The sequence below is a fragment of the Rosa chinensis genome, chromosome 6 (assembly GCF_002994745.2).
Source record: "Rosa chinensis cultivar Old Blush chromosome 6, RchiOBHm-V2, whole genome shotgun sequence".
NCBI classification, from domain to species: domain Eukaryota; kingdom Viridiplantae; phylum Streptophyta; class Magnoliopsida; order Rosales; family Rosaceae; genus Rosa; species Rosa chinensis.
In genome coordinates this window covers 62183596-62202504 of record NC_037093.1, presented here as the reverse complement: position 1 = coordinate 62202504, position 18909 = coordinate 62183596, and the positions used below count along the sequence as shown (strand labels likewise).

The 18909-nt window shown below is 38.4% G+C and overlaps 3 protein-coding genes and 1 pseudogene across 3 annotated transcripts; 2 read left to right on the top strand and 2 right to left on the bottom strand.

Annotated features, from left to right (window-relative positions):
• Positions 1–5356: 5356 nt before the first annotated feature.
• On the top strand, positions 5357–7975 carry LOC112174451 (protein WALLS ARE THIN 1). The gene is made up of 6 exons (XM_024312226.2): positions 5357–5654; positions 5759–5821; positions 5933–6049; positions 6142–6592; positions 7175–7326; positions 7602–7975. The coding sequence occupies exons 1-6, from the start codon at positions 5437–5439 to the stop codon at positions 7795–7797; spliced, it is 1197 nt and encodes a 398-aa protein (XP_024167994.1). The 5' UTR covers positions 5357–5436; the 3' UTR covers positions 7798–7975.
• Positions 7976–9132: 1157 nt separating this feature from the next.
• LOC112173976 (protein NRT1/ PTR FAMILY 8.1) lies at positions 9133–11451 on the bottom strand. Its single transcript, XM_024311662.2, has 5 exons — positions 11325–11451; positions 11125–11233; positions 10810–11027; positions 10180–10739; positions 9133–10046 (listed from the first exon to the last, which is right to left on the bottom strand). The coding sequence occupies exons 1-5, from the start codon at positions 11427–11429 to the stop codon at positions 9218–9220; spliced, it is 1821 nt and encodes a 606-aa protein (XP_024167430.1). The 5' UTR covers positions 11430–11451; the 3' UTR covers positions 9133–9217.
• Positions 11452–13324: 1873 nt separating this feature from the next.
• Positions 13325–16191, top strand: LOC112174542 (annotated as a pseudogene).
• Positions 16192–16698: 507 nt separating this feature from the next.
• On the bottom strand, positions 16699–18321 carry LOC112173935 (dehydration-responsive element-binding protein 2D). Its single transcript, XM_024311623.2, has one exon. The coding sequence runs from the start codon at positions 17864–17866 to the stop codon at positions 17093–17095; it is 774 nt and encodes a 257-aa protein (XP_024167391.1). The 5' UTR covers positions 17867–18321; the 3' UTR covers positions 16699–17092.
• Between the last annotated feature and the right edge of the window lie 588 nt (positions 18322–18909).

Below are 18909 nucleotides of genomic sequence, written 5' to 3'. Positions count from 1 at the left end.
TAATAATTTGAATTTGAAAAATACGTATGTCCAAATTAATTTTCTTAAATTTATTTACAAATGAACAACTTCTACACCACAACACTAACTACACACACATTCACATGCACGTGTATTTTTCTCATTATATTTTTATAATTTGCAGGAACCCAACAAACTTCAAACACAATCATTCTCAATTATTTTCTCTATACTAATTGCTAAAGCTGTGCATTTATCCTTAATCTTTAGATGCACTGATTCCTCACAGTCCCTTAAAAACTACCTCTTAAATGAGTAGCCCTGTACTAAATAGTTATTCACACAATATGCGTCTTTAGCCCGTCTGAAATGTTTACAGGCTAAAATGTTTACATAAGAGTTCACGGTGAGTGGGAATCACTTTATGTGCCAAAAGAGCCAAACAAAAGCAATAAAGATAGACATCACTAGTGGGCTTCTCACTCTACTAGCTAGTGAAATTTTTTGAAAAGAACCAAAACCAGTCCGCATAAAGCTATAAGTATATTTCCAAAGGTTGGATTAATCAGTTTGGCGTTATATCTCACTCTGATTTCAATTACCAAACATGAAGATATAGTTTAGTTCTTTTTCTTCTTGTATTGTAGTGATCGATTCAATGAACTCTGCCATACTGCATTAGAGTTTCAAACCCCTAAATAAATAGAAAAAAAGTATTAATAATTTTATCCTAGTGGCATTATTTGATTTGATTTGATTTTTTTTTTAACAGAGAAAAATATTTCATTAAATCTATAGCTAGCCAGAACGGCACATACAATATATCCTTATATACTTGCGTTCTTAATCAGTGGTCAAGTAGTAAAAGAAAAATCAATACCACTCACTGACGTCATTTGATTTGTTAAGTACTGCTTAGATAAACTGAATGTTCCGTAGAAATTTTTAGCACAAACTTTTGTACAGCAAGAGATGTATGAATTCCTAAAACTTCAAAAGAAAATAGTTAACCAGAACCCGGAATTTCAGGGAATATTTGTGCATGGGACAATCACACCCACTTGTCAACCTTGTACATGTCTTTGTTGGCTTATTAGAGCTTTTACATAAGTGGGTCTAAACTTAGTTGAGCGGCGGTTGAAATATAATATCAGTCTGGCAAATTTCATGTTTAATATGCGTACTATTTCGAAGCAAGGTCGAGACAATAGGAAAGATACTAATTAAGAAGAAGCATGAAAAACGTCCAACCATAATGAGACTTGGCCATAAATTATGACCATCAAAATTCGAATATGACCACAAAGGCCAACTAAACTTTAGTTTTGTCAATAATCAAGGCTGGCTTAAACTTTAAACATCACTTCCCCTTTTGATGTAGTCCTTTTATGAGTTCATGAAGATTCTTTTAATAATAATAAAGAAAAACTTTGATCCCCTAAATTAAGTCTGCATTTCGTTTGTTAATCTTGCTTTAGCTGTATAGTAGTGATAGCTGCATGGCTAGGCTTAGTGAACCCCTTTGTAACGTTGCATTCACTCAATGACCCACAAACCTATATAAACATGAATCTCAGAAAAGATAGAACAATCTCAATTGTTTTGCCCATAAAGCTGAAAATTAGAATTGGACTACATAGTTTGAGAGTATATGTACCAAAACCAAACTATATATTGAGGTTCATTTGAAGGAAACCCTAGCTAGTTAACACTGAAGGCGACTTAACATCAATTATATTTGTGGTCGAGGGTACAAGGGCACATAGCTAGCTAACTATATATGGGAAAAAATAAGACAAGATTCACACCTTGTCTCGAAAGTGCTAAACATGAAATTGAAGGCATGAGGAAGACGACTCTAGTTGCATTCAACCAGTTATTATGGTTGCCTCCCAAGATATTCTAACATCTTAATCATGGGGTTTTACCTTAATCCATGCTGACGTTAATAAAACTTACCATGTCTATTAACAACATCATTAGCAATAATAATATGAATCAATTCAAAACTGCATGCTAAAGCTTCAAAGTTTTCAATATGAGATATACGATATTCATGAAAACTCTAGCTATCAACGTGCCACTTAATGCACATGTAATGTTGGTGTCACCAACTCGCCATGTACGCAATTTGTAGGGTAAGTTAGAGAGCTTATGTTACTACTCTTGACCAAACAAAAAAAATGAGCTTCCCTACACAAAAGTTAAAAGATATATAGTACCGCAAACAGCCTTATCAAAAAGATATATGTATTGTAAATTGTAAAGAGGAAAAACTATTTCTTCAGCAATAATTGCTGCATCCACTATGTTAATTCCAGGTTCCTTTTTTTCTGTTTTGATCAATACAGACTCCAAATTTTGGCATTGAAATTAATAGTAGCTCTAAGTACGTTCCTCTGCTCTAAAATTCTGCATATATAGTTATATACATATCCAATAGGATATTCGTTTTAATATGAAGGCAGAATCATAGTATATATAAAGCTCAAGTCCATCATACTTGAAACTTAGATATCTGCACTATCCAAGATTGTGGGATACTGAGATCCAATATCCAGAAAAGCTTGGTTAAGCATCACTAACTAAGTCTGTGTGTAAATTTCATGTATTCTACGGGGCTGTCACTCGGTTGGTTTGAATCAGTTATAGGTATTACCAACTTCAAAACCAAAGCTTTCGGTTTCAAAACTGAGCTACCAATTACCAACCAAAATTTTTGGTTTTTAATTATATCTACCAAATTCGGTATTTCGGTTTTCGGTATTACTAACTTTAAAACAACTAATTCTTTATAACATAAATTAGATTGAACAAAACTAGGTTTTTGAATTTAATAGTCATAAACTTTGTATTCATCTACTAATTATAGCTTTCTTTTGTATATATGACATCAAGTTTTAGCAATTTTCAATAAAACTAGGTTATTTAACCATCTTTGACTAGGTTACTTAAAATACATGTACTATTAATGTAGCATCTGTAGTAATGTTCATACTATTATAATTTTTTTTTTTAATATATATGTATGTGTATTGAAAACTGTAGTATATAAATCTAATATTTAGATAATCGGTAGATTCGGTATTTACCAAAACCAAACAAACTTTTTAGGTAATTTTCGATTTTGGTATTATCTGTCTTGGTTACCAAAAAATCGGTTTACCGAACCTAAAACATCGGTTGGTATTCAGTTAGTTTGGTAATTACCAAACCAAGTGGCAGCCCTAATTCTACCGCAATATTGGGAAAATTATTGATGGAGGAGAATCAAATTAGTGTTTAAGGAGTCAAAGGGTCTCGACCAAAAACTGGGTTGGAAGATTCGCTCGTGCAAAGCAAATCTAAATTTAGCTGTCAGGCATGTACTTACTATTAAGAAAGAAAGAAAGAAATATATGAACAGAGCAAATGCAATTAGCAACCCAACTGGCTTGGTCAGGGTGTTGTCCGACCGGTTCATGCAGGCCGGGTCAGACCCCCGTGTCCTTCCTCTTAACTTTTGCAGTTTAATATTATTATTGACTATGTACCAATAACAATAATCAAGTATTATTACAAATTCCTTCTGTCAGAAAAAAACTCCTTTTAACGATCCAAAAAAGCTAGAAATATATATTCGATCTTCTCCTGGGCAAGGCAGGCCTAGCTATCCTCCTTTACTTTTTTGAAATTTTAGAAATTTTAGAAATGATGATGGTCTCAATTGAAGGGTGGCCGGCAACATGTCTCTTAAAGTGAAGAGGCTTCATTTCATTTTAATATCGGAGTCCTGCACGGTCCTTGAGGGAGTGGGAGTGCTGACTTAGTGGAAGCACTATTTCATTGATTACGGTTTGCTTAGGAGGAGGATCAACAATCTTATAAAACCAAAGTTAAAGAAGCTTTAACTCAATTGATCAATGTTACCTAACGTTTCTAAGTTCTATAGGTCATTATTAATTTGTTGGTGTATATCCCAAAAGAAAAGCGCTCACAGAAAAGATGGGGATTCCTCTTGTTGGTTGCTACTTTTTCTTTTCGAAAACAGATATCGATGGTCCTAAGCTAGCTAGAGATAAGAAAATGGAGTCTTTGTTCCTACCCTTTCCGGCCAATCTCAAACAACGGTGACCCTAATCCAAAAGAAGACTTTTATAGAACCCTTGATCTTTCATCTTGACTATTCAACTCTAGTTTGGTTTGTCGTGTTTATCCCGCGAAATAGTATTCGTCTTTTACTAAACGTCATCATCAAAACATGAGAAGATTCGAACTTAAAACGAATAATAAGTTCTTAATATTTAGTACTACAAACTCATCCACAGTATTTGGAAATGGCAGTATCCCATTCGCATACATGTTTCCAACACTGTGTGAATGCAAAATTGAATGCTGGTCCTTTGAATCTGATAACTGAATTAAGGTAAGTAATTAATATTGCAACGACTAGTTTGACAAGTCCAATAAATAAAATTTCAAAAACCTAGTGCATGTATTGTTGAATCAATACCAAATTACAATAATTTTTTTAACTATATTAATAAGTTTCTTAAATTGCTAATTGGCTTAGTTGGTCAATTACCACTTTTAGCACATACATAAAATGGGCTAGGGAAGGTAATGCAAACATCATTACAGGGATATTCCTTTGTGTCAATACATGTGGTGATGACTGGACGACCGATATACTCATATAGATTAATACTCGTTTTCAATTCCCTCACGAAACAAAACTAATTTTGAATCGAAATATCATACAAAAATATGGCTCTAGGGAAGTGTAATGTTCTTGATTTTATTTATACATTCATGATGATGAACCTATATGATTAAAAGAAATGAAATACAAGCTAGAAATTGTTGAAAATATAGCTTGGTGGTTTGCGATTGAGGGTGGTAGGGAATAGAGATGTGGGTGTGGTAGGGTTTTAGGGTTTTGATCATAGGAGATGAGGCCGCATGGTGCTCCCACCTCCCCTCGTGCGCGCTTTCTATCTTCCTAAAAAGAAATATGCATTCAACGGCGGCTTAATGATCATCATTAGTAGCGTGGTGCTATCGACCAAAAAAAAAAAAAAAATTAATAGCGTGGTGCCAAAACAGAAACTGTTAACTATTACACTAATTACCCTAATTATGACAATAATACAGAAGAAACTGTACGTACGTCAAATTTCATAATTCAAAGAAGCTAATAGTAGTGGGAGTGCGATCGATTACGGTTGTCTTGTCAGCTGGGGAGTGACTGAGATGGAAAGAAGTGAGTAGGAATATTTGTGTATGCGGGTTGTGGGAGACAGCCAAAAACATTTGAAGGCTAGCAACAGTTGACATTACTTCTTTTTAGGGCCCTTGTGGGGTCTGCACTATTCCTCCACAGTCTTCCCTCCCCTCTGTATTTATACCCTCCAATTCTTACCCTAACTCATCATCCATCACCCTTCTTCATCTTTACCTGCTCATCGATCTCACATTCTCACTTATTCGGAAAAAATGGCCGAACCAAGTGGCTCTGACAAGAGGAGTTGGTGCTCGGTGCCGGAGAAGTTTCAGCTTCATGGAGCCATGTTGGCTTTGCAGTTCGGCTATGCCGGTTTCCATGTCGTCTCTAGATTTGCTCTCAATATGGGCATTTCTAAGCTTGTCTTTCCCGTTTACCGGAACATCATCGCTTTGCTTCTCCTCCTGCCCTTTGCCTACTTTCTGGAAAAGTACATAGCCACAACTCCCCCTTTGTATCTTCTTAATTAAAATGAGCATATTCATACAATTATGAGATTAGTAATTAACGTTCTTCTTGTTCTGTGGTGATCAGGAAGGACAGGCCTCCGATCAATCTCAACTTTCTCGTTCAGTTCTTTTGCCTTGCGCTTATCGGGTATGAGAAAAGAAAAATGCACATTCGGACAACAGAAAGCCTTTTTGTGTGAGTAAAGATGTTTCTGCTAATTAAATAAATTGACTGACAAGATTTTTTGTCATTAAACAGAATAACAGCAAACCAAGGATTCTACTTGCTGGGATTAGACAACACATCACCCACCTTTGCTTCCGCTATACAAAACTCCGTCCCAGCCATTACCTTTCTCATGGCAGTCATACTCAGGTAAGTTAATGAAGCCACAATTACTTGGTTTCTTTTTATTTTTTTATTTTTTGTTTCGTGCTCATGTCCAAAACTACGTTGCTTGTATACAGAATCGAGCAAGTAAGACTAAACCGCAAGGACGGTATTGCAAAGGTAGCCGGAACTATTTTCTGTGTGGCTGGAGCATCAGTGATTACTCTATACAAAGGTCCAGCCATATACAGCCCAACGCCACCACTGCAGACGATGATGATGAGCAGTGCCTCATCATCAGTATCAATGTCGAGTTTCACTACTAGCGCCATGTCAGTACTTGGTGATGCAAAGGGTAAGAGCTGGACTCTAGGTTGCCTCTACCTGATCGGCCATTGCCTCTCGTGGTCCGCCTGGCTCGTCCTGCAAAGCCCGGTTCTCAAGAAGTACCCGGCCCGGCTCTCTGTCACCTCCTACACTTGTTTCTTTGGTCTAATTCAGTTCATCATTATCGCTGCGGTTTTCGAGAGAGACGCTCAGGCTTGGATCTTCCACAATGGTGGAGAAGCCTTCAGCATCCTCTATGCGGTCAGTACTCAGTACTATAGAATTATATCTGGAAAAGTCTATTTAGATTTAAAGCTTAGTGTAATTAATGTTATAAGATTAATTTTTTCTACTAAAATTGCTTTCATTTTTAACGTCTTCCTATCTATGACTTCAAGGAAGATTTTTCAGCCAACAGCGACCTCCCTGAATGACAAGCACCCTCAACCTAATTGTTTCCTTTGTCTTTCCTTTTCACAAAAACGAATTGGGAGTGAAGCCCTCTCAGTTTTCACTCTCTCGACGCCCTTTGTGTCAATTTCATAGTTAGTTAACAGAGGTTGTCAGAGCACAAAGAAAGTCTGTCAAGTCTATTCTCAGAAACAGATGAGGCAGCTTATTCATGTGCGAAACCAGTTTCTAGGCTCTATGATAATTTTACAGTACTTTTTTTTCTTTCAATAATACTGGAAAAGAGAAAAAGAAGTTTCTGTGGAATTGCAATAATGCAAGAGGGGTGGTGGGTGTCGAAAGTGAAATGATGATGATAGACAGTGATTCACTAACTTGCAGTTTTAATTAAATGTTTCTGTTTTTGGTAAATGAATGGAAGTTGATCTGCAGGGAGTGGTTGCATCAGGGATTGCATTCGCTGTACAGATATGGTGCATCGACAGAGGGGGCCCTGTTTTTGTAGCTGTATATCAACCTGTTCAGACTCTTGTTGTCGCTATCATGGCCTCGGTTGCTTTAGGCGAGGAGTTCTACTTGGGAGGGTAAGCCCTAACTACGTAGCCCTGGCTTCATTCATGAATCATAATCCATAAGTGTTTTTAGAGAAAACACCTATCATGGTTTTTTTTTTCTTTCCTGAAAATACTTTTACAGTCGAGCGCTTTTATGTGAATCACTCATAGCACTCCATTTTACATGCAATCAACTGATTCAATGCATAACGTTTTGGCTCCATTATTTGTTGTTGCGGAATAAATGTTCATATATACATGCATGTTGATGCTAATAATATTGGATGGTAATATTGGACGTACAGGATCATCGGAGCGGTGCTGATCATAGTGGGGCTGTACGCGGTGTTGTGGGGTAAAAGTGAAGAAAGGAAGTTTGCTCAGGCAAGAGTTCCAATTCAGTCGACTCCTAGTGACAGTGTGCACTCAAACAACAGGAAAAGCCAAACCAAGACGTCCCTCACTCAACCACTCATTCCTCCATCCACCGAAAATGTCTGATCCATCCAAGTCGTTTTCATATATTTTAATTGACGAGGTGCAGCTTTGTCCTTCAAGAAGAAGGAGGAGGAACTAAAAGAAGAAGCACCAGTACTGCAGTAGCTTATATATGATCAGAAAACTTGTGTGTGTGATGAAGGTGTTCTTCCTTTTTTGTTGTTTTTTCACTTTTACTCAATCGCTTTCTTAGTCGGGGAGGGAGGGAAAATCAAAGAGAGAGATCTCAGGGGATCAGTATCGTGATCATTGTCAGCTATGTGGACCACACAGTATGTTTTAATATTATGTTAATTAATTTATGGTTTGATTTACCAAAAAGGAGTATTGTTTCTGAAATCGGCCAAGTCATGCAATTTTTTTCTTTGACTTATTGACAACGGGATCGGAGGAAACAATTGGTTACAAAGAGACCCAAGCACTGGTAGCTCAACCAATTACAAAATCATGAGATTGTAATTGGCATTTCTAGTTTCATAAAGATGGGTGTTAATCTTTCTTAAAATAAGCGGGAAAAAAAAACGCAGAGATGGGTGTGATCTACTGAAATACATCCTTGTATATGTTGTAGAACCCAAATGGTTTCTTGACGGTTCTCCCAACTTTGGGTTCATTATATCCTATTACATTCTTCTGAAACAAATGAGAAAAAGTGTTAGGTTGAATTCAATTCTAATTTTTCGGCTTGGACAAAAGTGTGGTGACAAAATCGTAGGTAAGATTTTATGTATGATTATATTTTGGATCCCAAGATCACATCATCAAATAGTAATGTTAAGTACTATATGCCTCCATAATTATAACATTGTTAACTTTTTGCCAAAGCATGCATTTATAGCTAATATAATGTTACTGCTTTCCTTTTATGATGTGATTGGCATCCATTGTGTATTCATTTTGTCCCTCCAGGCCTCCAGCAAGGAAAAAGAAAGACGAGGGATTATAGTCATGACGAAACTAGAGAGTTCATATAGCTAGATAGGGTTAAGAGAACTAGAGAGCTGGTATAAACTCACATGCATGCCTATGTATTTAATTGACTAAAAAGCCAATTAGTTATAAGATGTAACTATCAGTCCGGCATATCATATATCCTTGCTGTGACTCATTTTTCAATGAATTATATATTTTTAATTCGTAGTATAGAAGATTATGCATAATTTATAAATTTGCTTGAGGTTTCTTTTGTTAATTATGAGTGTTACCCTCTTTCCACCAGTGCATTAGAATTGTCATCGTTTGGAAGTTTCTCAATTGATATAATAAATGAAACAATGCATGAATGAACAATGTATGAATGAACGCAAATACTTCAAAATTACATTAATATAGGGAAACTGTAAATAAATTACAACAAACAGATTAAAGCTTCTCATCATGCTATGAAAGTCCAAATGTTCACGCCCATACTTCAAAGTCATGATCAGTTCTCCACCTCTTCCCGGCCGTCTCTCACACTTGTGCTGGTTCCGTGTCTGCCTTTATAACGCCGTGAAACCCACAGATACACAAGGAAATTCAGACCATTAATGGCTGTCAATATCCAATAGAAATAATCAAGCTTGCTCTTATTAAGAGTAGCCCTCAACCACCCTTTTGTTTCTCCACCAGTTGTACCCGCTATGATCTTAACAAGCGCAGTGCTTAACCAACTCCCAATTCCTATCTCACTCAGGAACATTGCACTACTTATACTTCTCGTACCATCCGTAGCTTCATCGTAGAAAAACTCCAACTGTCCAACGTAAGTAAAAACCTCGGCGGCACCAATCAGAAAGAATTGTGGAAGCAACCAAAACACACTCATGCTAAACGGCTTGGAGTAGTGGTCTCGGCGTTTCTTCTCTACCAAAGCGGCTGAAGCCAGAGCAAAGATGGAGATAAAGAGTCCGACACCCATTCTTTGCAAGGATGTGATACCACGGTGGTGGCCGGTCCTCCTACTGATGATCGGAACCATCCATTTTTCATAGATAGGGACGAGAATGAGGGCGTTGACGGCGCTGAAGACGGGGACAGAGCCTGCAGGGATTTCGAAGTCGGGACCAAGCTTGCGGTCCATGAGGGCAGCTTGGCTTATGAAGAAGGTTGAAAGTTGAGCGAAGGAGAGGGAGAGAGCTATGGTTGATGCCCATATGGGAAGGACCCTAATGAAGCATTTAAATTCTTCAACTTGGGTCACTGTGCATAGCCTCCAACGAGTCTTTGGGTTGTCCTCTAGGTCTATCACAAGTGCTGCTTTGTCCAGAAATCTGCATGTATGGACATTTTAGATAGAGCTACACTGACTAAATTAGCTTACAAGTTAGAATACTATGTCTTGTATATTTGGTCATGAAATATATTGTGAGTGTTTCATTTATCTAAACGTGATCCGAAAATAACCTGTATTGTGCGGTATGAGGTAGCTTTCGCGCACCCACAATATCAGACTCCTCCGTGTTGACCTCGTATAACGCTGCTTCACTTCCCACTTCAACACGTCGAGAATGGTTCCTGAGTGAGACAACGATGACCTGAATAAACCTAGTAAAGGGGCTTCCCATTGGCTTTTGGTAACGATATTTAGGAATTCCGGCAGCCAAGATTACAATCGAGCAAACCATGGCAACTGTTGGGATTCCGAAGCCCCAAGTCCAACCCTGATTTTCTTGTAGGTAAACGAGTAGTGTAATGCCCAAGAGTGCACCCATGTTTATGCCAAAGAAGAACCAGTTGAAGAATGAGTATTTCTTTTGGACTTCATTTGTATCAGCCTCATCGAATTGATCAGCTCCAAAAGACGAGACACATGGTTTGATGCCACCGGTTCCGAGGGCTATGAGGCCGAGTGCAGCGTATAGGAACCATGTTTGGCCGTCGGTTGCTTTGTTGCATGGTCTTGCCGTGCATGGAGGGGGACGTAAGCTATCCACGGAGGCTGACACCGTCAACAAAACCATCCCCTACATATGGAAAGAGTACTTTTAGGCCCATCATGATCATGTTTGACAAAGTTTAATTCTTTTTACTTACCGCTGCATAAACACAAGAGAAAATAATGATGGTTTTGAAGCGGCCTAAGTAAGCATCAGCAAGAAAAGCTCCAACGAGTGTAAGAAGGTACGCAGCTCCAATCCAATCCGTTACATGAGTCGCTGCATTCGGAAGCGATTGTCGCATCTCAAACACCAAGTAAGCCACCATGTTCACAGCAATTGCAAAAAATGCTAGCCTCTCTGCTACCTCATTCACTGCATCATGCAAATTTTTAACAATTCAATTGATGAGACGTTACAGTGAATTAGATGAACTTGCAACTAATTTTAGTAACCAATTAAAATTAAGTACCGATGATAAATGGAGAGGCCTTCCACCCTCCAGTTGTTTCTTTGTTTGCAACATTTCCGCGAAAGTCCACGCACCCGTTGCTTACCAAATTAGTTGATGGGCTTCCTCCCTACGTGTTTATGTAGGACAAAATAAAAAATTCATTCAAGTGATGAATACCTTCGATTATCGAAAAAAGGAGAAAGGAAAGGTAATATCACCTTCTTATTATCTTCACTAAAATCTTGTTCAAATTTCTCCATTGACGGCTGAATGAAGGACTTATCATACAGGTCAGCAGCAGCAGCAGATTCCGGTTTCTCCATTGAAGCTCAAGTTATCAGAATTTTTGAGTTTCAGACTATGATGCTACATGCAAGTTGCACGTAGCTATTTATTCAAGCTCCATTCGGTGTAAGAACCAATTAAAACGATGGAACTTGATCGCTGTCATTGCGTACGAAAGGTTTTGTGTTTGACTACTTGGACGTTTACGCAGTATTTGACAAGTATGGACTGAAAAGTGTTTGTGGTGGGCGGCACATTTTTAATAGTCTACCAGAGTTTTGAGGGCTACAAGCAAAATGCTGCAGAATAAGGCAAGATGGTGGTCATTACAATGATGAAAGAAATACAAAAATTATATATAGGAAATAGTCAGACCGCCGCCTACATGAGAACTAGTCGACGTGATGGACAAGAATCTAACTCTATATAAACTCTCCAAATGGCATAAACCTACTACCTTTAACGTATGCATTGCAATTGGAAAGATTTGAAATAATGAGGTCAATAGCAATTACTCAAAGTCTCAAACTAAAGATTCCACTAGATTAAAAAAAAGGAAAACATCACAAATAGTGTATGAATTTTAGGCATTTCTACACTATGATGTACCAACTTTCATAACATTCAGAATGATGTATCAAGTTTGCTCCAATCTTTCATTTTGGTGTACGCCGTTAAATTTTCTGTTATCTTTACAAAAAAAAAAAAAAAAAAAAACTGACAAAGCTAAAGGAAAGATAAACGAATTATTTTTTTTTGGCTAAGATAACGGAAAATTTAATGGCGTAACCAAAATGAAAGATTTGAGCAAACTTGATACACTATTCTGATAGTTATGAAAGTTGGTATACTAAAGTGTAGAAATGTCTAAAGGTCATACACCATATGTGAAAATATCCCTTAAAAAAATGTCAAACTAATAGTAATAGCGGTTGGTGGAAATGATTAAGACACGGATATGCTGATAGAAGTTTTGTTAAGATAGTAAATCGATCAATAGCGAAAATAAATAGCGATAACACGATAATTTCATGAACCAACACAATAGTTGGAACAACTCGTATACTTTGAGAAACTCCCGAGAACCATGACTTCCCTCTCCAAACTACAGAGATAATGTCTAGCATAAGAGTTGATGCCAACAAAAAATGTTTTAGATTTTTACCAACGACCACAACTTTTATCATTAAACATGCCGGCCCAATTAAAGTGGTCTAATTCAAGCTGAAAGTCCGTGCCAGCCCAATTATAAACATAGTTAGCGCAATATGAGCCTGCAACACAAGCTCAAATTTCACATCTTCTAACCTAAAGCCCATATATCTCTCTTTTTGGTAGAGAACCTAAGCCCATATCTAGGGAACGATTAATGCTCCAACAGTCCAGCCTCCAATCAAACTTTTGTTTTTGTTTTTTTTATTAGAACTTTTTGTTTTGTTTTATTTTAGATTAGTATTAAACAATGGTTGATCATTTTTAGATCGAGGTCCGGTCATTTTTAAATAGAACTCAAAACCTTATACTTTCAAAAACTAAAAATTCATATGGAATGAGAATGATTGTATAATCTTTTTGTCTTTTCGAAACCGGATGTATTTTCTGTTTTCATAGACCAAAAATTAAAAAAATCGTGAAATTGGCGATATTTTCAAATTCTGTCAATTAGAAGGGACCAATTAAAGTACAATTTTGAAAATCATGTTTTACCAACAATAAATTCATGACATGAGAGGATTTAAATGATTTGGTATGTTTGGATGTGTCACGGAGTCGTTTGTCGTTTGAAATTCCTAGATTTCTGCCGAGCAGTAGTGGAGCAGAACCAATAGCATATTCGGTTCCAACAGTGAAGAATATTCGATGAATAAACGTGGAAAGTTGGAAAGCAATTGGCCATTTTTACTGACCGTTTGCCTAGTCTGTCCAAAAATAGCAACCTATGTGTAGTAGTGTATACTCCAATCTTCTATTTACAGTCTTTCTACGAAGCATTGGATGAGGAAGAAGACAGAGATGGACTACTGTACCATACTACTAGTCCTGATTCTTTCTGTCAAGCTTTGTGAAAGTGGGATCACAAGTAGTTACTTGAGGAACGATGACTTGGTCCATGATATGCCTTTAGACAGTGACGTGTTCCGATCCCCTCCTGGGTATAATTCCCTCAACAGGTATGGATAGTTCAAGATCGTTGCTTCGGTTTGTGGGTTTTGATTTGTTTCTGGGTGTTGAAAAGTGATTGATTGTTGAAGGTTCATATAACACAAGGGGATCATGAGGGGAAGGGAGTGATTGTGTCTTGGGTGACTCCAAATGAACCTGGTTCAAGTACGGTGGTGTACTGGGCAGACAATAGTGGCAATCTGAAAAAGACTGCTTATGGCATTGTTCTTACTTACAAGTACTTCAATTACACCTCTGGTTACATTCATCACTGTACCATTGACAATTTGGAGGTAAGTAGTAAGTACTAGTTTCCCTTCCTAGCTTGTTTGTTTTTGAATCAAATCGAATTGAAGGTACATACTTTATTGCATGACAACTGCAGTTTGACACCAAATACTACTATCAAGTTGGGATTGGGAATACCACGAGACGTTTTTGGTTTATAACCCCTCCTAAAGTTGGTCCTGATGTTCCCTATACTTTTGGCCTCATAGGTAATTTAGATTCTGTTTTCTAATTTATTACGTCTTCCTAAATTCCTACGTAGTTGAAAGCTTGCTAGCCAGCATAGGTTTGATAGTACACTGGAATCATTTAACTGACTAAGCATTGCTGCTAAATCAGATTAAGATGAACATGTCATCTACTACATGTCTACATATGCATAATAGACATACTTGTTTTATGAGGTTTTTGAATCTATATTTGTGCATTGTATTTTGTTCTTACTCAGCTGAGCATTTTGAGCAGGGGATATTGGTCAGACTCCTGATTCAAATCGAACACTTACTCATTATGAGTTAAACCCAGCAAAAGGACAGACGGTGTTGTTCGTTGGGGACCTCTCTTATGCAGATGCTTATCCGTTTCATGACAATAGAAGATGGGATACATGGGGGAGATTCATAGAGAGAAATGCTGCCTATCAACCTTGGATTTGGACTGCGGGAAATCACGAAATTGATTTTGCTCCTCAATATGTATGCCTCTTTTGTGTGTTACTTTCTTCTACTGCTTACAATTTTTCAAAGGATTGTCAGATTGTGCCTAATATTACATCTAGGTATGCTTCACCAATGCTTGCCTCAGTTAAGACGTACTAAAATAACTGTACTAATGTCAATGCAGGGTGAAAGTATACCATTCAAACCATATACAAATCGCTTTTTTGTTCCATACAAAGCTTCAGATAGTACATCTCCTCTGTGGTACTCCATCAAGAGAGCTTCAGCATATATCATAGTCTTGTCCTCTTACTCGGCATATGGTAGGTAATATGAATGTTTAGTTTCATCACTTCATATCTTTTACTCGAAGTCCCAGCAATTTCACAGCACTTTAATTTCCAGGAAAATATACTCCTCAGTATAAGTGGCTTGAAAAGGAGTTGCCTAAAGTGAACAGAACTGAGACACCATGGCTTATTGTTCTTGTGCATTGTCCAATGTATAGCAGCTATGTGCATCATTATATGGAAGGTGAAACCATGAGGGTTATGTATGAGCAATGGTTCGTGGATTATAAAGTAGATGTTGTCTTTGCCGGTCATGTTCATGCCTATGAACGATCTGTAAGTAGACAATAATTTACATGAAAATGATGATTTTTCAGTGATGTTAGTCTAAAACCATGTATGTTTGGATCACAGGAAAGGATATCAAACATTGCATACAACATAACAAATGGACTTTGCACTCCCATAAGTGACCAATCAGCGCCAGTTTACATAACAATTGGAGATGGAGGAAATCTAGAAGGATTGGTTACCGAGTATGTGGTGTTAACATATTAACAATCTTTTCTTTTCCTTGATTGAAAGTTCGGAGAATTGACTGCTTTTTTTTGTTATGCAGAATGACAGAGCCGCAGCCAAGCTACTCGGCATTTCGTGAGGCTAGCTTTGGCCATGGGATTCTTGAGATCAAAAACAGAAGCTATGCCTTCTTCAGTTGGCATAGGAATCAAGATGGTTATGCAGTAGAAGCTGATTCTTTATGGTTACGCAACAGATATTGGAAAACTACTTTGGAAAAGTCCCTAACTGCGTTATAAATTGTAATTGCTCAATTGTTGGCCCAAAACAAGTTGCCCCCTCCATAAAAAATCAGTTACTTTCAAATATTGTAAAATTATAGTGTTGCTGAGCTGTATGCATGTTAGTATTACTCAAGCCTGAGCTGTTTTATGGATCAGTTCAAACCTAAAGGACAAAAGGGTCAAAGAGTAACTGACTCCTGAATCTAATAAGACGGAAGCGTTCAAATACAAGTTGCCAGCAAACTGGGAAAAGGAAACCTGAAAGTTGATAACAGGACGAAATAGCTCTCAGCACTTCGCTCTGCTCCAACCGATTCCAACGTCAAGCGGCCAAAAGCTGACGAAAGTGGAGTCACAGAAATTAGAAGGGCACTTGGTTTATATCTATCTGAACTGGTGGCCAAATAACTAAATAAAAATTGCAGAGGCACAAATTTTGGGTTGAACTAGTTGATATGTATGCTTTCCCACAAAGGGGGGGTGATTCATTAATTCGGCCGGTGTTTTGGCTCTGCTGTCAAGTTTCAAGACTGGTTGTGTTCAGCAAACTATGTATTTGGCAGTTTCATATTAACAGAGGGAGCACATGGCTTATCATTGTGGGCCTGATCTGATTATTACCGGTGAGTTACTTGCCGGAAAATGATCTTCCGGCACCTTCCTTGCATTTGCTTTCATTCTTGTTCCTCACTCAACAGAGGATAGCGTTTGAGTGAAGCTTTTAGTTTGGTCAATACTCAATAAAATAGACAACTTGCATGAAACAGAGATGGATTGGTTTCACTGTTGTTATGTTATGGATACGTTTAAACTTCAAAGCTGAAGAGGTACATCCCCCGCTTCAGAAAATACAGTCCTGAATTGGAGACATGCATGACATAAAAGTTGTAAGCAGAACGGAAAGAGGAAATTTGACTGTTCATAACAGGACGAAAATTCTGCCAAATCTATCTGTGGCCAAATAACGAAAAGATAAAGCTTTGCAGAGCAGAAACAGCAGCAGAGGCACACAGATTGGCACTAGTAGATCTACATGTAAAGTGGTACGGTAGAAACTAGAAAGTGTACTCATACATGAGTAATTTACATCCATGCATAGTTCCATACATAAACAAGAACAATAGCCCCTGCAGAGAACAATATAATTGCAAGGGCTGACTCAGAAATTCAGAATTACTGAGTAGACCCTAAAACAAGATAAACAAAACAGAAACGTAAAAAACCAGACGATCTGGTTTGATATATACACCATAGAATGAGCCATCCAGCCTGACAAAGCCCACAGAAACCCACTCGGCACCGCCGCCCATACCCATATATAGATACACATTTATACAATATATACGATATAGTATATATACACAAGTCCACACACCGTACTTACGTATATATATATATTCTAAGTACTAATTTACATTATACCAAGTTGCCAACTAATTTTCCCCACCATGTGACTTAAGAAACTTGAGACTTGAGCTATAGCTAGCTTCCCAGGTATCTAAGCGCACCAAGAAGCAGGTAATGCCTCCCAAGGATTTCCATCAACGAAGTTGCTGGCGAAAATCCCGTGATTCTCGATCACCGGAAAATCGATGGACATGGCAGCCTCGGCCCATATGGAGTCATCAAACACCGGCAACACTTTTGTATTTACGTTCTCCCAGAACCCTTGATAAATTCCTTCGTTCTTCTCCTCTTTTGTGTCCATAGACATAGTGGTGTTGCTGTTGTTCTCCTCGTATGTGTTACCATAGCAGGTTTGCATGCTCGGATTAGGAAAAGGAATCGGAACCGGGTAAGTACTATTAGTATTGTCCTGGAGCACAACCGGTACGGAAACATCATTGTTCAGTACTCCTGTCACCGTTGGAAAACATGCAGCACCAGATGATGTATTCGCCATCTGCATCTGAGCCATCTGGAGATTATTGTTCTGCACAGGAGGCTGTGGAGAATGGGGTACAAGTTGATCGGGCAAATTGAGCTTGGCCTCGGAGCCATAGAGCTTCCTGGCAGCAGCATCATAGGCCATGGCGGCCTCATGGGACGTGTCGAATGTCCCAAGCCAGAGACGAGCTCCGCGATTAGGTTCGCGGATCTCGGCCACCCATTTCCCCCAAGTCCTCTGCCTAACACCCTTGTAAGTGCACGTAGCATTTTCCGGCCCACCTTTCCCTCTCATACACCCCTTCCTCGAGCTGGCCTGCGCCGGCTTCTTCACCGTTTTCCTCTCCCCAACCCCAACACTGCTACCTATCCCGGATTTCAACATTTTCAGAGAACTACGAGGGAAAAATGTTCTGAGAGTCTGATGATGAGCCCAAAACTGATCAAATGGATGGGGGAATTTATAAGACGAGTAGGAGCCAGATTGCAGTAATGGGGCACACCTGAAACGTGGCTTCTGCTGGGGCTGCAGTGATACTTGTCATGGTGAACAAGACAGATCGTGTCCACGGCCAGCCTCACTGTTTACTTCTCTTATACACACATGGCCAAACACTTTGTTTGCATACTTGCTCAGGTGTCAAACAACCAGGAGCAACATTCCAGTTTCCCTTTTTCATTCTCTCTCTCATTTTTATTTTCTCCTTCAATCTCTCTTTGTTTATCGAAGTGTTAAGGGATTAGAAGAGAGAGTGATTGTGGACAATCGTCATTTACTATAGGAGGCGGTGTTGAAACGTTTGGAGATAAGACATAGTTCCCAAAACCAAAGCTTGACAATTAGCAATGTAGCTTGATACGTGGGGTTTCCTAAATCCATGGATTCCATGCAAGGGTGACAATTTTTTTTAATGAGAGTATTGTGGGACCCACCTGAATTTCGATAAGGCCGTACACAAGAATCGCAGATTCAATGGATCTTAGGCCTTAAGGGATTTTTTTTTCCCAACTGGTGCACGTCTTGGTTTTGCAGTAAATAATCATTGCGCAGGGCCGCAGGCTCTGTTTGTGCTTATCCAATCATAGTTTTCTACCCTGGAGTGACTATTTGATAGGTGACACGAGTGATGTGTGCGATGGATTTATTACACTTTTTTTGTCCATGAAATAAGCAAAAGGAGAGATCTTTTCCTATTACCGAGTGGAATGTTTGAGACTGCTAATCATTTTAGTCCTCACTAGCGCACAAATCATAGAACAATCCGAAAAGTATGATGAATGATGAATCTAACAGAAAAGGTAATAGATATTGATGTTAACAGAATCTTGATGGGAGCACAAACAGAAATGGCGATGCAAGCGAGAACGATGCGAGCGCGCTGCGGACGGGAATTATTTTAAGCGCGAACGATGTAAGTGCGATGAATG

Coding starts and splice junctions, on each gene's coding strand:
- LOC112173935 (XM_024311623.2), bottom strand. CDS start 17,866: ATGTTGAAATCCGGGATAGGTAGCAGTGTTGGGGTTGGGGAGAGGAAA.
- LOC112173976 (XM_024311662.2), bottom strand. CDS start 11,429: ATGGAGAAACCGGAATCTGCTGCTGCTGCTGACCTGTATGATAAGTCC. Junction 11,028..11,124: donor GGCCTCTCCATTTATCATCG/GTACTTAATTTT, acceptor TGCATGATGCAG/TGAATGAGGTAGCAGAGAGG. Junction 10,740..10,809: donor TCTCTTGTGTTTATGCAGCG/GTAAGTAAAAAG, acceptor TTCCATATGTAG/GGGATGGTTTTGTTGACGGT.
- LOC112174451 (XM_024312226.2), top strand. CDS start 5,437: ATGGCCGAACCAAGTGGCTCTGACAAGAGGAGTTGGTGCTCGGTGCCG. Junction 5,822..5,932: donor TTTTGCCTTGCGCTTATCGG/GTATGAGAAAAG, acceptor GTCATTAAACAG/AATAACAGCAAACCAAGGAT. Junction 6,593..7,174: donor CCTTCAGCATCCTCTATGCG/GTCAGTACTCAG, acceptor GTTGATCTGCAG/GGAGTGGTTGCATCAGGGAT.